Source organism: Pipra filicauda, unplaced genomic scaffold (genome assembly GCF_003945595.2).
Source record: "Pipra filicauda isolate LSUMZ 115617 unplaced genomic scaffold, ASM394559v2 scaffold19_size4547281_pilon, whole genome shotgun sequence".
In the NCBI taxonomy this organism is placed as follows: domain Eukaryota; kingdom Metazoa; phylum Chordata; class Aves; order Passeriformes; family Pipridae; genus Pipra; species Pipra filicauda.
Genome location: NW_024104309.1, coordinates 1,587,426 through 1,611,862, shown reverse-complemented (window position 1 = coordinate 1,611,862; position 24,437 = coordinate 1,587,426). Strand labels below are relative to the sequence as shown.

The 24,437-nt window shown below is 53.5% G+C and overlaps 1 protein-coding gene across 2 annotated transcripts in view; it reads left to right on the top strand.

The window, feature by feature from the left end:
• Positions 1-389: 389 nt before the first annotated feature.
• SSBP3 (single stranded DNA binding protein 3) overlaps positions 390-24,437 on the top strand; it is a 55,705-nt gene continuing 31,657 nt past the window's right edge. The window contains exons 1-4 of one of the 2 annotated variants that reach the window (XM_027748751.2): positions 390-577; positions 693-765; positions 961-1,022; positions 1,644-1,728. In XM_027748751.2, the coding sequence (XP_027604552.1) occupies positions 522-577; positions 693-765; positions 961-1,022; positions 1,644-1,728 (276 nt within the window). In that variant the 5' untranslated portion in view covers positions 390-521. The remainder of the gene's footprint in view (positions 578-692; positions 766-960; positions 1,023-1,643; positions 1,729-24,437) is intronic. The other variant, XM_027748752.2, reaches the window with a different exon arrangement.

Sequence of the window (24,437 nt, the reverse complement as noted above, 5' to 3'; positions counted from 1 at the left end):
CGGCGCTTCCCCCCCTCGCCCCCCGACGGGCGGTTTCAAGTCCCCCCTTCCGAGGTCTCCGCGGCGCCCAACCAATCAGCACGCGCTGCGCGCCGCGTCCCGCCGCCTTAAAGCGCCCCGGCGCCGCTCCGCGCTGGGGCAGCGGTGCCGCCCGCGGGCCGAGCCAGGAGGACTTTAGGACCGCGGCGCCGCCCGCCCTCCCCGCCGCGGGAGGCCGCCCACCGCCTCCGGAGCGGGGAGTGTCGCGGCGCGGCTCCGCCCCGGCCGGGAGGCGATTGGCGGGCGCGAGCGCCCGTCGGCGGCGGGGGCGGCGCCCGGTGCGGCCACGTTCGGGTGCGCGGCCAGCGGCGCGTTGGGCGCAGCGAGCGGCGGCGGGCGCGGGGCGATGGGGGCGCGGCGGCGGCCGGCGCTCTGACAGCCCCCGGCGCTCCCTCGGTGGCGGGCGCAGCGGCTCCGGCGGCGGCGGCAGCAGTAGCGGCGGCGGCTCGCGGCGGCCGCCCCTATCCTGCTCGGCGCGGACCATGTTCGCCAAAGGGAAGGGCTCGGCGGTGCCCTCGGACGGGCAGGCGCGGGAGAAGTAAGCGCGGCGGCGGTGGCGGCGGGGGGAGCGGGGCGGCGGCGGGGTGGCTTTGTGCGGGGCGGGAGCGGGGCGCCTCCTCCTCCTCCCCCGACCCGCCGCTCGGCTGTTGCAGGCTGGCGCTGTACGTCTACGAGTACCTGCTGCACGTCGGCGCCCAGAAGTCTGCGCAGACCTTCCTGTCCGAGGTGAGCCCCGCCGCCCCCCGCGCCCTTTGTGCGCCGCCGCACGCCCGCCCTCCATCTTGCGCGGGGCGGCGGCGGCGCCGGGGGGTCGCCGCGCGTGGGGGGCCCACGCCCACCCGCGACCACCCCCCACCCACACCACCCCCCTCAACCCACCCACCCACCTTTCCCCCCCCCCCGCCTTCCTCTCTCCCGCAGATCCGGTGGGAGAAGAACATCACGCTGGGCGAGCCCCCCGGCTTCCTGCACTCCTGGTGGTGGTAAGTGCGGGGGGGCCGGTGCGGGTGCCCCGTCGCGGGTGGGAGCGGCCCGCGGGGGCGGGGGGCTGCTCGCCGGGGGCGCGGGGCCCCGCGGGGTGCAGCCCCGGCGATGGCGTGAGTCAGCAGCACAGCGGCGGCTCGGCGAGCCCCGAACCGCCCCGGCTCCCGCTCCCCGCGGGGCGTCGAGGCGCGGCGGAGCCACCCCCGGCCCCGCGGGAGCGGCGGGCAGGGCTCCCGCCGGAGAGCTGCCGGGCCAGCCGCAGGGACCGCGCTGTGCCGGTGCCGCTGGGGCGCCCGGGGGAGCAGGGCTGGGCGGCAGCACTGCTGAGAGCGTGGGAGAAGTCCCTGAAGTCCCACGGGAGTTTGCCCATCGAGGAGTTACCCCTTCAAGGTGTTACCTCTTACGGGCTGCTTTTGCCTCTTAGAACACCCATCATCCCACTTGCTGACGGTCAGGTCTGAGCGGTGTGGAACTCAGATGCACAGCTGGGTCCGGCTGAGGTCCCATCCCAGCCGTGGGTCCCTTGGGGTGGGAAGCCGCTCACCTCTTCTGACCCCCCCACCCGGGTGCCCAGTCTCTGATGAGTAACTGCTCCTCTCCTGGCTCTCTCCACCACGCAGTGTGTTTTGGGACCTGTACTGCGCAGCTCCCGAAAGGCGAGACACTTGTGAACATTCGAGTGAAGCCAAAGCCTTTCATGACTACGTGAGTAACAAGTTTCTAATCCTCACGGTAATTATGGCGTTGGGGAGCTCCGGCTCACTGAGAGCCAACCTAACGTAACTGACTGGCAAAAACCATGGGGTTTTTTTAACCAGCAGTGCTCTGATTTGACTGAACAGTATTTCATAATGTTGCAATTATGTAAATGAGCTCAGATACTTATCTTAAGCACTTAAAGGCATTTGGGTAGTGGTAGAATTAAGAAGTTTTGCCTAGCAATGGACAACAAAGCGTTTATAGGGGGTCGATGGTGGGATTCATGCTGAGGACACCTCAGTGGTGAGATGTTTCATGCTGAGGTCACCTCAGAGGGTGGGCGGGGGTTGGATTTTGGTGGGGAGGAGCAGGGGGATTCCCCACACTGCTGTTGAATGCCCCAGTTAATATCTCCCTGCCTTTGGCAAGGCTAGGGGCTTCTTGGTTGTCTGAGTCCTCCTTTGATCCCAGCAAGGTAGAGGTGTTGGCTTGGTTGTAGGTGGGGTTGCAGACCCCCTTGGTTGATTGTTGTGCGTGTTGGCTCTCTGTGGTTTGGGTTGTTCTCTGCAGAGGTGATAGCCTGAACCAGGGATGGATGATGCTTCTGGGGTGGGATGCTGGAACTGAGGTGTCTCCCAGAAAGACACTCCTTGGCAAGAGTGCATGGCATGTCTGCTCCAGGGGGCGATGGGTGGGCTGCCTCCTCCCGTCCTGCACACATCGCCCACATCTGCAGCGTCGGGAAGAATGTGCATCAAAGGATTAGTCACCTGGCTGTGGGCTTGGACCCCAGTCAAGTGAGTTTAAACCTTGTAGCAGGAGCTGGTTTTGTCTGCTCCAGGGAGACTATGGTATGGAAACCATTTTTCCTCCCTTCCCAAGTTTCTCGTTGCCTCAACATGCCTGGGTTGGGATGTGTGAGAGTTTGCTGGCGAGCAGCACCAGGCGAGTGTCTCGGGGACCTCCACAGCATTCCTGCGGGCTGGTGCCCTGGTTGCCCTGGGGCAGGCAGTGCCAGGCTGCTGGAGGGCCTTGGCTGGCTGCTGAGGTGCCTTTCCTCTCTGCCCATCCTGCTGGGTCATGGGGGACGTGGGTCTGGGTATTTGCTAGGTGGGGTTTGTCCGTCTGTCCGTCCCTCCCCATGGCCATTCTTTGCATTGCTTGTTTTTACTGGGTCGGATTAAGATGGTGAACTTCTGAACTGAGGGTCAGAGCTGACAACCGGCAGCAGATCTAGCAGTGCTTTGCTCTGTGTGAGTAGCTGCTCTCTTTCTAGGTGTTTTGGGCCAAATTGTGGGGGTTTGGGGAGCCTGGATGGGACTGCGGGCTCATCAGGAGCAAAGCAAAGGTAGATCTTTGGGCAGCAAAGCCACAGGTGAAGATGACATTAGCAAGCAAGTCATGGTAATGCTCCATTCACAGCAGCCTCCTCATCATGTCTGAGGATTTAGTGTATTTAGAGAAATTAATCTTTTTTTAGCTTGGTAATAATTCTAACAATAGGCCTGAGTGCATTAGATGATTCGCATAAACTTCTTTAATACACGTTGCTTTAAGCTTACAGTAAATAGACACAATCCTGATTGTTTTTAATTCTCGGTGTAATGCAGTTTTGTAACAGTCCCAAGTGCTTTACCTTTTGGGCTTTACGGCAAAGACTTCTAAGAAGATTTTCACTCTCCTGTGCCTTGGCTTGGCGGCACTGGGTTGGTTTCCCCAGGCGTGTTTTGACCACAGGGCGGGGATTGTGCTTCTCCTCCCTGGCGTGGCCGGTGGCGGATGCTCACGGCACAGTCCCTCTCCGAGGAGCGGTGTTTTCCCGGCACAGCGTGTACTTTACAGGGCGAGGGACCTACCTGGCCAAAACTTAAATATTGACCAAAGAACCAAACGATAACCATGGGAGCGTGAATAGAACCTTGTTTCCCTTCAGCTTCCAGGGCAGGCTGCTGGTCCCGGTGAGCATAGTGGCCGGCCTTGCCGATGGTTGCTGGGGCTGGAATGCTGGTCTTTATCAAGCACCAAACCCAGCGACCCATCAGTGGTGCATGGCAGCTGAAATGGGATATGAGCCCCAAATGGAGCTGGATCAGCGAGTCATGAATCACTTCACGTGGTAGTTGTGTTTAAAAATATCCCAATATAAGTCTTGCCGCAGATTGGTGGAGCGTTGTATCTACACTTGGCCAAGGATGGGCAAACTCTGTGTGCCCAGCTTGGTGTTTGCACAAAGTACGGTGTTCTATGTACGCAAAGATGGTGTATTTACCATGGTGCTCTTAAGGACAGAAGGAGGGGATGCTCTGGGAGCCAGTTGGGTCTTGGTATGTCACCGTCCCAGAGCCAGCACTGCGTAGGGGTACTTGCCTGGGAGATGCATCGGCAGGCCTCGTTAGCAGGGTGCTAATGATGGGATTTGCATGCTGCATCATTTCCACTTCATCTTCCAGCATAACCGTATGAAAACTATTAGGAGCAGCAGGACAAATTGCTAATTTCCCCCTCCAGTTTTGAATATTTAAATCTTTAGCAAGAAAATAAAATAAGGAGAAATCCCACCACTCTTTTTTTGAGAGGACCTTTGAAAGGCGTGGGCTCTTGTGATCTCTTAGGAATATTGGTTTTTACGTTTCCCCTGAGGTTTTTCTCCCAAGCTGGGACAAAAGCCTGCTGGAAGTCGGTGGAAAGGTGCTTGTTGGGGGAAGAGTGATGGGAGCGGGGATTCACCTGGCACAGGCGAGAGGAATCCTGTGATTGTCTATCCTTCGATGTCTGGCAGGATTGTGCGTCTGTTAACACAACTATTGAGTTGTGTTGATTGGAGGGTTGTTAGTCAGCCTGCCCCACCTCTATCAAAAGAGCTGATCCGAGTTAACAGCACCACAAACACCCATCAACTCCTAAAACTCAACCTGTAGCCATTGATTTTAGGCTCCTCCACTGGGCAAAGCCCCATGGAGAGCATGCCAGCGTTATGGCACACTCCCGGAGCCGGCGAGCTTGCAACAGGATCGCTCGGCATGACAGGGGATTTCAGCCGCCGCCTTATCTGGGAATTGGCCGATGGCTGGTCGCAGTTGAGCATTTCAACACCGTGAAAGCCAATACAATTTGAGTTAGCGGTGATGACTGCCAGTTTAAATACCGCAGTGAATTTCTGTCAAAGAGCTAATACATAGAAAGGGGAATTGCAGAAAACTTGATCACCAGAACCACTTCAGTCGATTTTGGCCTCGAGCTACAGAAAATGAACTTAAATCTAGTTGACTGTTGCTACATACTTTTTGTGGTATTGCTCTGCCTGCACGGCCAGCTCAGAGTGTCAACGCGCAGGAGAGAAAAATCAGGGTAGGCTTTGGCTGACAAAGACTTTGACTTCATCTTTCCCTTCCTCTGTTCCCCCCTGTTTTCTCCTGAGAAGAACCTGCACTTGGGAGCATTTGAAATGCTGTTTACTTTGCAGCACAAGATCTGCGGAGCTGTGGCTTCAACTTGCCATTAATGCGAAGCATTGATTTATTTATTTTTGTTTTTAACTTTGGAAAGCTGCTGCAGTTCTTTCTAACTAAGGTCTGGAAGGATTCTCTGCAGTAGTGGGGGGAGATGCTGCTGGAAAGGTGGTAGTTGATATGGGAAAAGATGATGTGTGTGGGGCTCATGTCCTCCCATCCTGGTTGAGCACAACCAGGGCTCCTCCCTTTTTCCCCCACCTGAAACAGCTCTCCTTGGATTGAGATCTCAGTGAGAGGTTTCTGAACCGCTTGGAGATGGATGGATGGATGGAGTATCCAGGCTTGCTGGTGTTAGCGTGCAAAACTGCTCAGTGGGGAATGAGATAAAACCCAAGGGATCTGGAAGGGTTTTGGCCTGCTGGCAGTACAGACTGGGGGATGTCCCCCAAGCACTAGAGTTTGAACCCTAAACCCAGTTGTTTCCCCTGATGTAGGTGCCCTTCCAGCCACGCTTTGGGAGCATGGGAGATGGTCCTTTTCTGCTGGATCTGCTCATCACACCTCAGCCGGCTGTGGGACGGGCACCCTGTCCCAGCATCACTGCCTGGGTGTACCTGGGCTGCCAGGGAGCTTTCATGTGGTGGTTGTGGTTAAAAATATCCCAATGTGAGTCTTGCCTGAGGTTGGTAGAGCATTGTATCTACATTTGGCCGACAGTGGGCAAACTCTGTGTGCCCAGCTTGGTGTTTGCCCAAAATACGGTGTTTATGTGGCAGCACTTTATTGTCACATCAACTTCTGCTCTCCAGGGTCTGTGTGGCCATCTCATGGTGTGACACCTTGGCAGGTGAGATGGCTGTGTGGGAGGAGATGCTCTTCATGGATGAGGGGTTTGGTGGACCTCCCTTGTGAGGTTCTCTTTTTGCTTCAGGACCAGTGAAGGCTGTGAGACCCTGGCTCGAGGCACCCATGGCTGTGTGGAGCGGGACCAGCAAGTGTTAGTGTTGGGATCCACGAGTACATCTGTGGTGGTGGTGGTCCATGAGAGCTCCTTCTGCGGTGTGCAGCCAGTGTAGTGAAAACATGTTGCCTAGGAGAGCAGATGTTTTTGGGGCAGGTTTGGCACAATGCAGGGACAGGGGTTGGGAACAGCTTTATGTGGTCCCCATGAGCCCCCAGAGGCATTGCCTGAGCCTTGGGCACATGGCTCAGCCAGCAGCACACACAGGTCTGTCCTGTTTCCAGCTCTGTCTGGGCTCCATCCAGCTCTGCTCTGCAGAGACAGGGCTCCCTGGTAGGTAACCAGAGGAGAGGAGTTTCCTTCAGGAGTGGCAGGCTGCCAGGAACAGCTGCAAAACTCCACATCACTTTAAAAAAAAATTACAACAAAAATAAATAAATCCAGATATTCTGTCTCCTGGTATGGCTGGGCTCAGGCTTCCCTCCCAGTTCAGGGTACCAGTGAGCCTGGGTGTCCCTTAAACCCTGCTCTTGCTGGAGTACCATGCAAAGCTGGATTAGCTTAATTTTATATTTTACACAATTTTGGCTGTCACAACAGACCAGCCTCCTCTGCCACTTCCTGCTGCCCACTGGCAGGACCAGGGCATTTCAGAGCAGCACCTTTCCATGGGTGATGCTGATGGAGAAGCTGCCGTTGTGAAACTGGAGGTCAGAGCCCAGAGCTTATGTCTTAGTCTTTGACTGGGGAGCCTAAATATTTATCCTGTTCTGTCCCTAATGAAAACAAATTGTCAACAGTTGTTCAGTAACTGACTAAATTAAAATCTGTAATTAGTCAATTAGATTAAAGAGTTGGCACAACCTGATTGTATCATGCTGGTTAGGTTATTAAGAGAAAGGGTGTGATTTTTAATTACTGAATGCTAATTTTGACGGTTTCAAATGGAAACAGACGTTCCCCCCCACACCCCACCCTGAGTGCCTCTGCAAAAGTAAGGCAGGGGATGGATTTTATATCAACAAATGGTGCAAAGATGCAAAGTTTCTCTGGCTCCAATCCGGGAGGGGCTTCTCCAAAAAAAGCTGGGAGTGAGATGAGAGGAGAGAAAGGATTTCCTCAATCCTGCCCGTGGATGGGAGGACAGGTGGGGATTTGTGTCACGGGTGGGGACTCCCTGTACAGATGGGTGCTGGGGTGAGTGTCTGGGTGCTGCCCATGGAGGTTCTGCTCTGCCACCCCATCGCCCATCTCCGTGTGTGTGTGTCAGCGCGTCCTCACCTTGCACAAGTCCATTTGCAGCAGAGAGGCAGATTTGAGTATTTTTTATTTTCTGTGCGGTTTTTGTATTATTTTTTTAATTCCCTTCCCCCCTCCCCCCCCCCCCCGCCCGCCTGGTGCTTGAGAGGGGCCAGCTTCCAGTGGCAGGCAAAGCCGGGAGGAGGAGGAGGAGGAGGAGGAAGGCCTTGCTGGCGAGCGCAGCAGCCCGCGCCATCCCATTGTTTGCCCCGGCGGCCACGTGGGCGAGCGCGGTGAGGCCGGCGAGGGGACCCGCTGCCGGCGCGGGGGGCTGCGGGGGGGGCGGCCGCCTCCGGCAGCTGCTGGGCTCCGGGAGAGCACAAAGCTCACAGCCCTGCCCTCCCCGGTGTTCTGGGGTCCCTTCGGAGGAACAAAGAGGACGAGGGTCTGCCGTGCCAAGCTGTGCTGGGCCTGGGAGGTTGGCCTGGGAGGTTGGCCGGCACGGGGGGGGGGAGGTTCTCCTGTCCAGCAGCAGCGGGCAGCGGGGAGGTGTTAGGTCAGGACGCCGTGTGTTGGGTACAAGTGAGACTTTCCTGTTCTCCTGATCATTTCCTTCCTTACCTTGGAAACTTGGATTTTCTCCTACCTTTTGTTCCCTATTTTTCTTTTGTAAAGCTGTCCCTGGTTCTATTGGAAACAGCTGCCAGAGCTGGTCCGGGGAGCGGGCGGGGGGCTCTGGCTGTTCCTCCTCTCTCACCGCTCACGCCCCCGTGGCAGAGCTGGCACCACCGAAATGGCACCCGGCTGTGCGAAGCTCTCGCTGGTGGGGGGATGCTTTAGGGGGGAGCTGCTGCAGCCACGTTTTCTCCTGGTTTTCCTTATGAACAGAGGGAGAGCGGTGCAGCACCCGGAGCAGCTCACGTCCAGCCCGGCTCGTACTGGGGATCTGGCCTGCCCTGCGCACGGGAACCACGGAGCGGGCTGTATCCTCATGAGCATCACATGCCCACCTTACCAGCATCCCACTCATGGGTCGGGGAGGCTTACTGAGTCCCACTGAAGCTTCTACTCAGCCCTGAGCACTTTCCCCCTTATTTCCCATCATCTTTTCCTTCCGAGTCCTCACCCTGCAGATCCCTGGGGGGTCACCCCAGGGCTGGGGTCTCGGCAGGGCAGTGCTTTCCTCCAGGCTGGCAGGGAGCGAAAATGTCTCTTTGGAAGTAAACAAATACCTCACCTCCGCCTTGGTTTGGGGTTTAGGTTTTTTCTTCTCTCGAAACTCCTGCTCATGGCCACACAGGTGCCAGGAGCTGAGTTCAAAGCTACAGCTGTGCAGTCAAGGGGGGAATTTCCAAAATATGGGGTGGCTGCTTGTGGGTGCCACTTCCCGTGGGTCGTGGGACCACCCGGCTGCCCATCTTCCCACTGCCACATCCCTTCTCCTATCCCCATAGCAGTGTCACCAATCTACTGTGCTGGCCAGGGTGAGAGGGGCACCTGGGGGACTTGAGTAAGGTTTGGAAATGGATAGGGCACAGCTCCATGTGGTAAAGCCAGCTTTTCTTTTGTCTTAGATTTGTACGTTTAATTTGTATCTCTTTTTGGATAATAGGAGAAACAACTCCTGCACGAGTGTAATGCTGCATGCATGGTGGCTGTTAATATCAGAATTAAGGAGAAAAAAAAAGTGTTTGTATATATATGCAATTATATCTACACAATATGCAGAATTAGGATATACATATGTATATAGAGGTGCATGTGACTGTATTTGGGGTGATGGGACAGAGCAGTGCTTTTATTCTTCCCCCTTCATGGCCAGTGCCACCACAACTAGTGTTTTTTAACAAGGTGATTTCCACCTCTGCATTCCCCGGGCCGGGTGGGAGGCTGTGGGGTCCATCCGTCTGTCCGTGTGTGAGGCTGCAGCCTGCTGCCTTAAGATAAAGTCCAAAGGAAGACCTCTGGCTGTGTCTTAAGCTAACATTTTCTTTTTAATTTTTTTTTCTTAATGTTTCTGCATCAACCCTTGAACATTTGATCTGGTGCCTCTCCTCCTGGGGTGCGGCGGCTTTCTGTAGTGAAAATGAGCTCCCGCCTCCCCTCCTGCCTGCCTCAAACAGGGTCTGAGGTGGGGGAGTTTCCTTTCTGTTTTCCCTGGATTTGGGCTGGCTTTTTACAATCTCACAGGGCTGAGCTAGCACCTATAATTGGAATTTTTTGGCTACAAACCAAAGCAGGGGATGCACTGCAGTGACTCTAACTTGCTGGTGAGCACAACCTGCCCGACACAGCTGAGATGCTGGCATCCCATGGTATTCCCAGCAGGCACAACAGTCCACAGGCAGTCCCTCCTACCTGGATTTTCTTCTGTGCCTGCCTCCAGCCCCAGCTCTCACCTGTGCAGCTCCCATCACAGCCAGGGCACCTGGTCCAGCACCAACTGGTGCCCACCAAGGCAAGTGGCAAGCTGGCATCCCCTTTCTTCCAAAACAGCCTTGCTGTGAGGGTGTCCCAAGCCTTGACTTGGCTTTTTTATTTCTGGCAAATGTCAGATGGGAAATGGCCCTGTGTCAGCCTATGGGCAGCTGGCAGTGCTCAGCTTTGTCCCCAGACAGGTGGGGAGCTGCTTCCTGCCTCAAGCAGTGCTTTGCAGCTCAGCCTCTGGGCTGGGGAGCAGTTGGGAGCCTGGTTGTTTCAGGTTGTGTTTTTTGCCTCTTTTTTTAAAGTGAAAGGCAGGGCAGGCTGAGGAAGGGGGCAGGGCGCTTCCTTGAAGCGCCCTGGTTTGGGGTGAGCAGATAAGGGTGCTGTGTCACGCTGGGCTCCCCTCCCTGCCAAAGTCCAGCAGAGCATCCTCCTTGCCCTCCTGCTCTTCTGGCACTCACTGGGTGCTCATTCCTATATTTGGAGGGAGTCCCATTGGATTAAGGGCAGCCTGTGGTGCAGGAGCTGCTTGAGCCTCCACGTCCCCCTGCCCGGGAGTGATGTGTGCAGCGAGGAGGAGGGAGAGGTGCTTCTCTCCCCCCTAGCTCCTTTCTGCTGGAGAGCTGTGCAGCTGGTGGGGTGTAAATCACACCCAGCCTCCCCCTGCCCAGCTGCCTGTGGGATGGTGTGGGGGGGGTCATGGCTGGTAGCAGCTTGGGGTGACTCTCCATTGCAGCTTCAGCTGTGCTCCTGTGTCCCTGTGGCTCTGGGAGAGTGCCCACTCATCCCTGAGGAGCAGAACCTGGCTCTGCCTGTTGGTGCTGGAAATCCTTTGGCTGTTGGGGTCTTTCTCTGCAAAATGTTGAACAAGGAGGTAGGTCCTCCTCCAGAGCACACCCTGTCGGTGTTGGTTTGGAGCAGGGAGAGCCACGCTTTGAAACTCTTGGTCTCATCAGGGGGGCTTTTGGTGGGGGTGTGCTCTGTGGGATATGGCTGGGGATGAAGGTGGGCACTCACAAGCAAGCAACTGCTCTGTGTTGCACATGGGTGCTTTCAGCCCAGCTCAAGCCCCCATGGAAACCCCAAACCAGATGGTTTTGTTTTATCCTGGGCATCGCAGTGACAGTAACACCCAAGTGCTTCACACCTTTGTCCGTCTCCACTGGAGAGAAACTTCAGGCTGAGGATCCCAGGGCTCGTTTCATCGTTAAAAGCAGATGTACTTGCTTGTCCTAGAGCCCTTCAGGGTGTCGTGGCACATCCTGACAGCTTGTCTGTCCTTACCTGCAGTCATCAAGGAGTTTTCAACATGACTTATATAAAGCCTTTGTACTTGGATTGCTCCACCGTGCTGCACAATGGCTTCTTTGTCATCCTGCCAGCTAATTAATTTTAACTTTTACTGTTGCTCCAGCATGATGCATCGTCCGCGTGGTCCATTTGAAGCTTCTCCCCCACCTTAAGTGTTTTCCAAGCAGTTTGACTTGTTGCTGCTGAACACTGGAGAAATCAGCTGGCCCCGCTGGTGCTCATCTTCTGGAGAAGGAACTGCCCTCACACTGCTGCTGGAGCCAGGGCTAGTGAAGGAAAAGCCATTAGGAGGCTCAGGTTCTCTCCAGTGGCTTGTTTCTCTTGGCTGGAAGCTGAAGGTCTCCACAGAGAACATCCTCTGATGAAAATAACAGGCTCTTGCTCCCCGGCTGGTGATTGGCACCGCGAGTATCTCACAGCCAGAGGGGAAAGCCTTGGCTGTGTCTTCAGGACAAAAACCCTCGTACTCAGGAATGTCTATGCATGGGGATGTGATGATGGTTATTTCTGGAGCGTTGGGCTCTGTTTGGTTGTGTGCTGGAAACTGGGTGCCTTTCCTTTGCATCCTGTGAGCAAACGTCTCCAGCACTGGCTCCGAGTACCAGCACAGCATCCTTGGTGTAGCAGGGAGCTTAACCTTGCTACCCCCAGGATGTTCAGAGAGGAGCTGAGCATCTCCCCAGAGCTGCCTGGAGAAGGACCAGGAGGAATGTGACTCCAGCTGGGTGTCTCAGCCCTTGGGGTGGGACGAGCCAGAGTATTGTCCTTCCCCGGTAGGAGGGATGGAGATGACCACATGCATAAACATCAGCTGAATGTGCAGTGCTGTGGCAGAGGGAAGTTCCCCTCTTCCCCGGGATGGGGACAGTGGCAGGTCAGGGAATATGGAATTGCTGCCTTTGTGTTTAATCTGGTTATAAGGACGGCTATTAGAGATAATGAATTTTGCCTGTCCCCGCCGTTGTAATACAAGAACCCAACTGTCTTTCAACACTGCGAAGGTCACTCCTCTTTATTTCTGGTTGTAAATATTGCTTGTTACAGATGTTTGGGGTTGATGGACATGGCTAATTAAGTTTCTCTTGCCAGCCAGTTGGCAAGGTGTAGGAGTGCTGGCATGGGGGTGAGGTCGGAGGGCAGGACCGGAGCTGGACAGTAATGCCAGCAGCCCCTCGGCATGGTGGTCTCAGCCCCACAGCAAAGTGGGGCTGTGTTTGCACAGACCCTTGAGACCCTTGCCCCTCTCTTTATTATGCATTTGGAGCAGGCTGGTGGGAAGAAGGCAGCTTTGGGAGTTTCCATTTTGCTGTCTTCCTTTGAGGGGAATTTAGCAGGAATTGTCATACCTGCTGTCCCCACCCTGACCCGAGGGTGGGAAGAAGGATGCAAAAAGACGGATCCCCATAATTTTTGCCATTGGGTATCTTTTGCAGCAGTGCCAGCAGAGGCTTTTTCTTTCCCAAAGAGATTTTAACATGGGAACGATGGTATGCTGGGTAGCAGAGCCAATACCTCATACCGAATTAGCACCACGAGGGGTTGGGAGCCCCTTTCCCTGGGGCATGAGGCCAGTTGCTTCCCCGTGCTCACCCTGCCAGGCAGGAACCGGCCGCGTGTGCTGCCTGTGCGCTTGGAACGCAGCACGTGCTCCCCGGCTCCCCCCGTGCGCCTGATTTATGCCGCTCCACATTTTCTCCTCCTTTCCATGCCTCTTTCTCCTCTCTCTCCTTTTTTTTTTTTTTTTTTTTCCCTTGTGCTGCCTGTGAACTGCCTTGGTTTTTGTTGTTTTTTGGTGTTTTTTTTTTAATTCCCTTATTGCTCGCAGGCTTCCCCATTATCCCAGCAAGCTGCAAGATTTAGGGCTCCCTGCTTGTGTGCATTCAGAATGGGGTTTTATCCTCCCAGAGGAGGGGACCGTGGTCTCCATCACCCCGCTGGGACATGATCCCTGGGCGGTGAAAGGGCTGTTTTTATTATTTTATTTTACGATCGCAGAGCACAAGTCTTATATCCCCGTTCTGGCTGCTCCTGGCCATGGATTGCAGCAAAACTGGCGGGGTGGCCACGGGTGCCCATCGCCTCCGTCCCAGCGTCGCTGCCGGGCGTAGCGCCGGCCATCTGTCCCCTCCCGTGCGGCGCCGGGCTGCCGGCTGCTTGCCGAGGCATCAGGGCTTGCCCGGCGTCTGCGAGGCCACGAGAAAAAAAGGAAAGGGGAAAAAAAAAAGTTCCATTTTTGCTTTGTTTGCCCTCATTTCATATGCATAACCTCACTTTTTGTTGCCTTTTTTTTTTTTTGCCTTTTTTTTTTTTTTTTTGTCCATCCCCCTGCTGCTGTGCCAGGCACATCGAAAGTTTGCTGGGTCTTGCGTGCGTGTGCGGATGCCGAATAATTTTATTACCCACCTGGAAGGGAGCCAGCACGGCGTGCATCGCACAGGAGGTGGCTGCTGGGGCTCCTTCCCTTTGCTTTCCCTTTCCCAGCTGCCCCCCCTTTGCCTCCGCTGGTCTCCTGCCGGTTGCATCATCAGCATTACCCTTTTATTTTATTTTTATATATATTTCTTAGGGGTTTCTTTTGCTCCTTAAAGGGTTAAAACCGATGGGGAAGTTCAGCTAGCACTTGCAAGATATGGTTGCCTTAGCAACAGGCCTCCTAATCTGGTAGGTGACCTGAGAGACTGTGGAAGATGCAGGGGTTGGTTTGGCATTTCATTATTTCATGAGGCTGCGGCTCTCCAGCTGGTTCCCTTCCCAGCGCCGCCACCGCTGCTGCTCCCCCCACTGCCGCCCCCGGCATTCCTTGGCAAAGCCTGGGGGGGTGGGGGCCAGCACCATATTCCCCTCCCTGGGTGCTGGTGGGTCCTGGACCTCTTGCCCAGGGAGGGGGAGAGGGCTTCCCGCAGCCCAGGTGATAATTATTCGACTTCGGGGTTGTCAAGATGGTTTCCTGCCTTGCCTTCCCTCTTTCCAAAGGATTTGCCGTGGTGACCTGGTAAAATAATCTGTGTGGCCCCAAGAGCTAGAGTTGCACTAGTTGGCACTTGGAAAACCTAGATTTCGGAGTCTGTGCTGCACTGTTGGGGTGAAGCTCATCAGTGAGGCTCAAACAAACTGATGGGTCATGAACAGGGTAGCACGAGTTCACAGTAGTTGGAAAAGGTGATGGAGCTGAGATGCAGCATCCAGCCAGCATTTTGGGGAAGATTGGTGGGTTTGGGAGGAGCATGGCAGTGTTATCCCAGCTGCTTTAGGCTGCTCTGAGCTCACTGGGCCAGCTGAGCACGATAAGCATATGCCCATGGATGGATGGACCAAGATCTGGGTGTTTTGGTGCTGTAGCCATGGCCACCTTCTCTTTTCTTTTTTTCTTGGGAACATCCTCAAGTTGGCATTTCTCAGCTCTCTCCCTTTTCCCTTGCTGTAGTGACCACCCGCTAGTCCTTGCCAGCGGTGGGGCTGTCTAAATTAAGAAGCTGCATCAGAAAACTTCCCTGCCAAATATTTGACCTCCCTAAATCTCTGTGCACTGTTGGATGGGCACTGAAACTCTTCTGCCTGCACAGTCCCATGTGGGATTTGCATGGATGTTGGTCACACCCATCAACACCCGTCAGCATCCTGGTCCAAATCATCACTGAGCTCTTTGCCACGATGGTCAAACCACTCTCTGTGCCCAAAACCAGGATGTTTTCCTTCTTGCTGGATGCTGAGTGGTTACAGCGTATGGCACTGCCCTTGGCATCCAGCCAGGGTGGCTGGGCAAGGAGACTCCGGGGGAAGGGAGGTGTCCAAGGGGCTGGGGCCAAGCTCCCTCTGGGTACCAGTGGAATAAAAGGGCTCGGATAGCGCCAGAGGCATCCCATTCCCGCAGATCCCAGCGTGCAGACCTCTTTTGTTTTTTCCCCCTCCCACTATTGCACGGCGGTGGTGGCAGCTGCCTGTGGACGCCGGGGAGAGCTGCCTTTGTTTATCCGCCTCTCCGGCAGAGCGAGCACAAGAGGATGCTCTTGGATCGAGGTGCTGATCTGTCATCTCCAGGTTTTATGCATCCCCAGACAAGAAATCAGAGGTGCAAAGCGCAGACTTTTTTGTTACTTATCGCCGAGCTCTGTGCAGAGCGCGGCTGCTGAAAGCAATCTGGTGTCTGCGATGCCCAGATTTATGGTTTCCCAGCCTCATTCAAGGTGTTGGCTTCCACTGGGAAGCAGAAAACCTGGTTTGAACCATCAGTGCAGGATGAGAAGACCATTCCTTGTAGTCACATTGGACCTCAGGTCTGGTCCCCAAGCTGGTGAATGCCCCTTGAGCCTGTCATCACCCTGGGTTGGACAGCATCTCCCTTGCTCCATCTTATCTAGCAGAGAGAGGAAGACCAAAGTCCCAGGGAGCTGGAATGGCTCAGCTTTCCCTCTGGGTCTCTTCTACTCAGGTCATGCTTCTCTGAATTTCCTGCCTACCCTGTCAGGGTAGCAGAGGCAAAAGTTGCCCCTCAGTGAGCCATAAATAGGTAGAGGAAATCCAGGCGAGCCAGCAGAATCCCTAGAAAGCCCTGTTTTTGATCGCTTCATCCTTTCTTTTTTTTTATTCCCCCCAATCTCTGCTTTGTGAGGTTTTCCAGGATTTGTCCCTCTCGGCGGGGATTTCAGACGGTCAGCCGGTTCCCCAGGCATGGACAGACGGACAGGCTGCCAATCAGCCGGCACGCACTATCCTTCTGCAGAGACACAGAGGCTCCTGGGTCTTGAGTACAGGATTATACGTTTTTGTTGTTTGTTTTTTTTTTTTTTTAAAGAAAATCAAAATTCCCAGGGAAAATATATTAAAAAAAAAAATCTCCCCCCCCCGCCTCCGCCCTGCTGAGAAGCAGCTCTGCGATGGCGGCTGGAAAGCGAAGCCGTAAGTGTTGCGTGTGCCATCTGCTCCGCTTGGATCGCGGGAGCGGCTGGAGCCGGCACAGCCTTGCGGGAACGGGGGGGCAATGTTTGCTGGGGTAAAGATAGGGTTCCCCCCCACCCCATATTCCTCCCACTTGGGGCCTTGGGGTCCTCTAGGTTGATTTGAAGTCCAGGCTGGGTTGCTTGAGCCCCAGCTGGTGATGCTTGGAGGTGTCCCATGCATATCATCAGGAGGATATGCAGCCCCTTCCTCTGCAGGTCATCCCCAGCATGAAGATGGTCGTGGGGTAGGATGAGTCATGTGGAAGGGAATGGCCAGTTTTTGGAGTGTTTTAGGCATCTGCAGCTTCGCTGGCTGCCTGAGTTGGAAGCACGTGCTGGCAACAGGGTACTCTGTAACGTAGGGTGCATCTCATGGGGACCTCAGGTGATCACTGTCCCAAGAGCAGCTCAGCATGATACATCTGGTCCTCCCAGAGGGGATATCAAAGGAAAAATCCTTCCCCAGTAAGGAAAAATTATATACCGTCTTTAAAAACAAAGAAACATGTTTATTTGTGGGTTTGCTATGGGAGCACCTCTGGGTTCCCACACGACTTCCTCTGTAGCCAGGCTCCTGCTGGCTCTTTAGCTGGGGCCACCAGAGCAGCTGGGTTTCCCTCTCCTTACCTGTTTTTACAAAACTGGTATTTTTTTGAGACTTCCCAGTGGGTCAAGCCAGCAGACACACAGGTGGAGTGCAGAGGGAACCTGGACATTCTCCCTCTGAAGGCATCTGTGTGCTGCATGTCCTTGGCAGCTGTGCCATGAGGTTGTGCTGGGTTGTAGGTGGTCGGCTTGTTGTTTAGGGGTTGTCAAGAGATGACAATCCCCAGAATGTGTGATACCCAACCTGGGACATCAGTTTTGACTGCAAGGACAGCAGCTGTAGAGCCCTGAACTACCCCTTGGCTTGGCTCCACTGCCAGCGTTTTTGGTGTGTGGATGTATGTCACATGTGTCCTGTGTATGGGCTGTATATGTATGTACATGTATATGGTTTAATCCCAGCCAGCAACTAAGTACCACTCACCTGCTTGCTCACACCTCTGCCCCAGTGGGATGGGTAGGAGAATGGGGAAAACAGTAAAACAGAATGGGTTGAGATAAGAACAATTTAATAATTGAAATAAAATACGATAATAGGAATGAAAAGGGAGATGACAAAAAGAGAGAAATAAAGCCTAGGAAAGATAACTGGTGCACTGCATAGTTCCTTACCACCCACTGATGCCCAGCCTGTCCCTGAGCAGTGATTTTGCTTTCTGACCAACTTCCCCCCAGTTTATATACTGGACGTGACAGTCCATGGTATGGAATATCCCTTTGGCTAGTTTGGGTCAGCTGTGCAAGCCATGCTGCCTCTTGGTTTCTTGTGCAGCTCCTTGCTGGCAGAACATAGGAAGCTGAAAAGTCCTTGACTGAGAGTAAGTACTACTTAGCAACAGCCAAAACACCAGTGTGTTATCAACGTTGTTCTCGTACTGAATCCATAATACAGTGCTGTACCAGCTACTAGGAAGAAAATTAACTCTATCCCAGCCAAAACCAGGACAATGTAGTATTTTTTTTTCTATTAGAAAAGGTTTGCAGAGGTTGGGAACTTGGAGAGGATGCCTGATGCTTCCCCCCCACCTCTTCCCATGCAAATGCAGTCACTCCTCTTCACTTGCTGATAGAAGGAGCAGCAGCCTCGTGAGTGGGTTGAGCCAGCAGAGAAGGAAAAACGCTCTGCAAACAAAACCAGAGGGCTTGTAAGGAGAAACCGGAAGCTGAGGGAGCACAGAAGTGGCTGGAGAAGGTGTCTGAGGGGGCTGCAGAAGGCTTTTGATCATGCTGGACTTTGGGACAGGGTAGAAGGAACCCAATTCAGTGTTTCCCGCACTTATTCCCAGTCAGTGACCACAGTCAGACCTTCAGAGGGGTTTCTGAGGTTCAGCACTGGCTGCAGTGAAAGCTTGTTAGAGCCTAGCCTTTTATTGGGGAACCTCTTAGGAGCCCCAACTCAACTCCATAGAGGAGAGTAGTTTGTAAGACACGTCCTCCTCTCCTAAACCTGGCATCCAGGAAGCGCCACTGTGCCAGCAGTGTGTCGGCTTTCCAGAGATACCCACTGCCTTTAGCCATCCCACCTGACCAGGTGCTGCTTGCAGGTGGTGGGTTGACCCTGGCTGGATGCCAGGTGCCCCCCCAAAGCTGCTCTGTCACTTGTCAACTGGACAGGGGAGAGAAAATACAACAAAAGACTTGTGGGGCAGGGTAAGAACAGGGAAAGATCACGCACCAGTTGCCATCATGGGCAAAACAGACTTGACTTGAGAGAAATTTAATTGAATTTATTGCCAGTCACATCAGAATTGGGTAATGAGAAATGTAAACTAAATCTTAAAGCACCTTCCCCTCACCCTTCCCTTCTTCCCAGGCTCAACTTCACTCCCGATTTTCTCTTCCTCCTTCCCACCGGCAGCGCAGGGGGGACAGGAAATGGGGACTGCAGTCAATTCATCACAGTTTTCTCTGCTGCTCCTTCCTCTTCATGGAGAGGATTCCTCACACCCTTCCCCTGCTCCAGTGTGGGATCCCTGCCATGGGAGACAGTCCTCCACACACTTCAGTGTGGATCCTTGCCACAGGGCTGCAGTCCTTCAGGAACTGCTCCAGTTTGGGTCCCCTGCAGGCCACAGGCTCCTTCAGGCATCCCCCTGCTCCAGTGTGGGCTCCACCACGGGCTGTAGGTGGATCTCAGCTCCACCATGGACCTCCATGGGCTGCAGGGGACAGCTTCCTAACCATGGTCTTCCCCACAGGCTTCAGGGGAATTTCTGCTCCAGTGCCAGGGAGCACCTCCTCCCCTTCCTTCTGCACTGACCTTGGAGTCTGCAGGGCTGTTGCTTTCATATTCTTACTCCTCTCTTCTTTGGCTGCAGTTACTCCTGCACAATAAGTTTCCCCCCTACTTAAATACATTATCCCAGAGCCCAGTACATTGCAAGTAGCTTGGAGTGCGGCACTTTGGTGGCTACCCCTGAGCCCAGCGTTCAGAAATTCATTAATTGGGCTGGAACAATTATTTTTGGCTTTTGCAGAGGGAAAGGCTATAAATAATCACCCCGCGAGCTTGTGCGGTGACTTTGCAGACTCCGTGGGGGGGGTTGTGTTGGAGTTTTTGTGTTGTTTTTTTTTTTTTGCTGCTGGCCGACTGGCTTTTTCTTGGCGGCCGAGAGTGGGATACTTATCTGCAGAAAATGCCATTTGAGTTGATTAAAGAAACTCCTGCCATTGGCCCAAACTCCCAAAGTTTTTGCAGAAACGGTTAAGCTTTCTGAGAAACCGCCTCCGGGACCTGCCGGGCTGCAGCCTGGCCCTGGGGCGGTAGTGGTGGGGACAGGGAGGAGGACAGGGGGAAGGCTGCCCAGGCTCAGAGAAGGAAAGCAAAGCAGAAAACAAAGGATACCGGTCTTGGAGGCATCTTACCAAGGAGGACTTGCTGGGAAGAGGTGCGAAGGGGCTGTGGTGGTAGGCTTCTGTGTTTGCACCTCTCCGACAGCAGCAGCTTGCACAACCTTCAGACGAAGGGATTTTGGTCATTATGGAGCCAGGTTTCAGCCAGGGACTGATCCAGAGGTGCAAACCTCTGTTTCACAGCACCCATCTCTCAAGCTCACCCATCCCAACACTCATCCAACCCCCTTAGAAGCCAAATCACAACAGCCTCAGCAGGAGCAAACAGCATCTAGTACACCTTCTTCTGTAAGCCCTCTGTCGCGTCTAAAATAAATTTGCATCTAAATTGACAGGCTGATTTTAATGTCTTCTGGCTATAGAGCACTGAAGGCCCAGGCTTCCCTCATAGGTGGGCGTGGGGCATCATCCCTGCTCTTGCTGGGCACTGGCATGGTGGCACAGAGCCATCCCAGGGCAGAGGTGGGAGAGGCATAGGGTGACTGCTTGCAGGGAAGCAGAAATGTAGTATTTCCTTTTTAAAAATAACAGATTATTGAAAGGACTGGGACTTACAGGCTAGTGACTGAGAATGGCCAGCACTGGAAGACAGCAAGCGGGCCTTCCCTCTGGGGATGCTGTTCTGTGCCAGGCTGCTCAAGCTCCAGGGCCCTGGGTTTGCAGGAGCACATCCCACATCTCTCTCCTTGCCTGCCAGCAATTAAAACACATCCCTATCGTATGTATGGGCTGCCAAAGTCAACAGCCCTAAGGCACTGATGTCCTGGAGTGTGTTGCTTTGGCCGGTGCACCCCTTGGTACCCAGGTTTGTGGAGCATCGCTGGGGCTGGAGCTGGAGACAGCGTGAGGAGCTGTAAGAAGGAGCATATTGGGAAAGGCTGCCTAGAGCAGAGCATCTCTCGAGCAGTCTCGCCGTGGCAGCTTTCCTTCGTCATCCATTATTTATTTGATCCTCTGCAAAACAAATTCGCTCCTCAGCACTGATTCTGATGACGGTGCTCATTTTACAAAAGAGGTAAAAGGAACTGGTTTTGTTCCCGGTCTGAAAGACTTGAACAAAAAGGTGTGTTTGCCTGCCGCCTTCTCTCCTATATCAGTGAGATACATCTGCAGGGTTTTAGAGTGGTGCTGGAAATTTTGGAGTCTCAAATAGTGAACCGTCAAGTGATGCTTTTCCCTGTTGATCCTCATCTTCTCTGGACCCCTCGCAAGGGTGTTTGCTATGGCAGGACCACAGGGGGACCAAGATGCTCGACTCACCTCATAGCTCACAGCTGAAGGTTTCTTGAGGGCACAGCTGTGTGTACAAGGAAAAGGGGCTTCATGGGATGTGTCTCTTCCCCACGTGTGCTGTTGGAGGGCAGCTCTGCTTTATGGGTGCACAAATAAGTATATGCTTAGGGTTTGGGGCCAGTGGGGTGGTTTCACAGGGTTATTGGGGATGTCCTCAGTCACACCAGTGGACAAGCCAGCTCCGCCTTGCTTCCACCAAGCAAACTGGAGTGGTGGGCTGAATGCGGGGCCGGGAAGTTTGGAGGGAGGAGACGGCGTGTCGGAGCCGTGTTCGTCAGGATGGAAATAACTGTCAACCCCATTCAATCTGTCGCCTTGTTCCCGGGGGACAATTGCAAAACAGGATTACTGGTACTTAAAAATTCATAGAAAACGTTTCTTATCACAACGTCATAATTGTTATGACTCAGAAGAGTAGAATTGCCATTTTCCTGTGCCTTTTTTCCCCCCTCACTTTTGTTGCATACCGAGTCCCTAGCTGCAGCTGCGGGATCGTCAGGAAAGAAAAAGAAACAACAAACCAGGGCAATGCTTTATTTTATGCTAACTGCTGCATTTGACTTGAAAATGATGTCCCACTGGGTCTCGTGGTCAGCGTATTACGGCGTGATGGATGGCTGTCAGAGCGGCGGTGCCTGGCAGATTGCGATGGGTGGAGGAGAACAGATGCCCGGTGACTTCAGGGGCTTTAGCGGAGCCCGGGACTGAAGAGTGGAAAACAAAAGCAGATGGGAGAGCTCTGCTTGGGCTAACTATTCTTCTCCGGCCACGTGTCAGGGAAGAAAGCTCGTCGGGTGGCCGTGTCCCTTCTGTGCTGTTCCTCCGTGGTGAGCTGGGCTGCCTGATGAAGCCATGGGTGAACCCCACTTGACCTGAGACCTGAGCCTATGTGCAAACCATCACTGCAGGTTTCTAAAAGTGCAACCTTTTACCCTCCTGAAAGAACTGCTTGCGCTCCATTTGATGGTTCTTGTTAACCCTTGGCCCTACTGATGGATCCAAGGCAAGACCTGGGCAGGCTCCAGCGGTTACCCTTTTGGAGGGTGTCTGCCAGTGTGTTTTGTGCTCTGCATCATGTTTGCCTTTGGAGTTGTGCAGGACCCCGTGAATTCAAGCAGTGCCTGATGCAAGGAGGACAGTGAGCCTTTCCCGCAAGAGCCTGTTTCAAATAAAAGCCTTTGCAGGCGCTGCTCTGCAACCCCTCATCTGCTCCCTGTCCCGTCTCTCCTGCAAACTTTCCTGTGCTTTCTGCCCTTTCAAAGGGCTTGCCCCATTTCTCCTCTCACATCTGTATTTCCTCATCTTTGACCCCTTTGCTCTCCTCCACCCCTCTGGTCCATCCAAGCTTGGGCAGGTGGCTGCTGCCTTCCCAGCTGACGTTTGCCGGGGATTGCAGGGTTAATGGTGAAATGAAATTTCACTGCTGTTTTTAAATTAATTGAATCATCAGCGTGGGTAACGGGAAACAGTGGTATCATAATGTATTTGATATGGGTCTTTAAGTCAGCGTTTGCTGCAAGATCTAGAGCGCTAGATCTTGGTGGAAGCGATGGCTAACTGATATATTGCAGTTATGGCCACAGTACAAAGACTCCTGCTACGTCTTAAAACGTTCAGGTCATGAAGTGGAGTTGGTTTATGATATGGCTGTTTTCCCTGCGTGCTTCCCACGATGCTCCTAGATCATACTTGGAAAAACCCTGCAGTTGGCAGGAGCCAGCAGTGCTCCCGGCTTGTGCCTCTGGGGAGGCACCAAATGTGTACGAAGATGCCCTTTTGGGTGGCAGAGCAGCATTGGGGTTTTGCTACCTCGACTTTTTGAGCTTATTTCTTCTGGAGGAAGCAGACACAAGGGAAATAATCCATTTTCCTCAAAGAAAACAGTGGAAAGACTTTTATTGGTTTGCAGCAACATCTGGCCTTTCTTCAGTGGCCCTGGGGTGGCTTCGGGGCCTGCCTTGGAGAGGAGAAGCTATCCAGGCTGAGGGCCAGCAGCCTCAAGTGATGTCCCCACCATGCTGGGGACAGAACTCCTACGTAGGCCATTGTGTGGAATCCTCTTTTCTTGTCCTTTACCTGGTCCAGTGTGATGAGACTGAATCCCAGTGTGGTGGAACTGCATCACAGCATGGTGCCTTTTGGTAGACAGTGGCACACCTCTTTGCCAGTGCTAACAGAGGGCTGGTATTAATTAAAAAGTGGAAAAAAAGTAAACTTTCAGCATATGTGTTGGGGAGCTGCTTTCAGGTTTCCACCCATGAGTGGTTCCTGCAGCCTGGGACTGCTGGAACAAGCAGGATGAGAGGAAATGGCCTCAGGTTGCATCAGGGAAGGTTTAGATTCGATATTAGGAAAAATTTCTCTACCGAAAGGGTTGTCAAGCATTGGAACAGGCTTCCCTGGGCAGTGATGGATTCACCATCCCTGGAGGGATTTAAAAGTCGTGTAGATGTGGCCCTTAGAGACATGGTTTAGCAGTGGGCTTGACAGTGCTGGGGGAGTGGTTGGACTCGATGTTCTTAAAGGTCTTTTCCAGCATAAATGATTCTATGATTCCCTCTCGTCAGCAACTTCCTCCGGAGATCACAATTGTATAGATGACCCCCGAGTCACCTACGGCCACGTCAGCAGCACTGCCTTCCCCAACCAAAATCTCAAGGCTACTTAACCAACTGAAACCTCTCAGAAGCTGCCTTGATATAAATATTGATCTCCATATTTAACTCTGCTTTGCCCAGTTGATAACTGCCCAGGCTGGTTTTGTGGAGGATGAGCAGCCTGCAGGACCACAGCTGGATGTTGGAACAGGGTTTGGTGTGAGACACTAGAAAACCTCAGTGCTGAAGAGCTTGTTCTAGCGCAGTAGTTTAGATTTTATGTTAAGACTTGCTTATTATTTCTGCTAGTTATGTCTCTAATGAGGTGAGACGTGCCATATGTTGTCCATAGGGAGGGAGCGCTGCAGGTGGGGCCGGGGCCAGCCCAGTGGGTAGATGCTACATGGAAGAACCTCGAACTGCCTCAAACTCAGACTTGGTGAGATGAAATGCCAGCTGATCCAGCCATGCCATGAGCATTGGTGCCATGTCATGTCTCAGAGCCATCTGCCCACTGGCAGCACCTGCTTGCTCTTCATCCACTTTCGTGTTCTCCAGCTCCCATCAGTTTCCTATCATTCCTTCTTCTCTTCTCTTCCCCACAGTATTTTTTTGCTTCGAAAGAGAGTGATTTTGGTGCTGAGTCCAACCACGCAGCTCCTTTGCCTGCTCATAGGAGAAGCAGCTCTGACCCCAATCTAAGCAGCCCAGGCTGGCTGCTCCAAGCAGGAGTTTGAAACTAAACCATAGCATGGTAAAGAAATATTTATTGGTGAGTCCTGAACTTAATTTGAACAGGGCTCTGCTGTTTAAACAATTGTTGGAGCCATAAACCAGAAGCCCTTAATTATGGCTAATTATTTTCTGCGAGGAATCTATATGCAAGCTCATCAGCATGAGGGCTTCTTTGAAATGCACCAGTTGCGTGTTCAGGCATCATCCAGCCTGAACGTCCCTAATAAAATCAGAGGCAGAAGTGTTGCCTCTGGCCTGGCTACTGGACCAGGCAGGAGCCTGTCTGCTGCTGCCTGCAGTTTCCTTA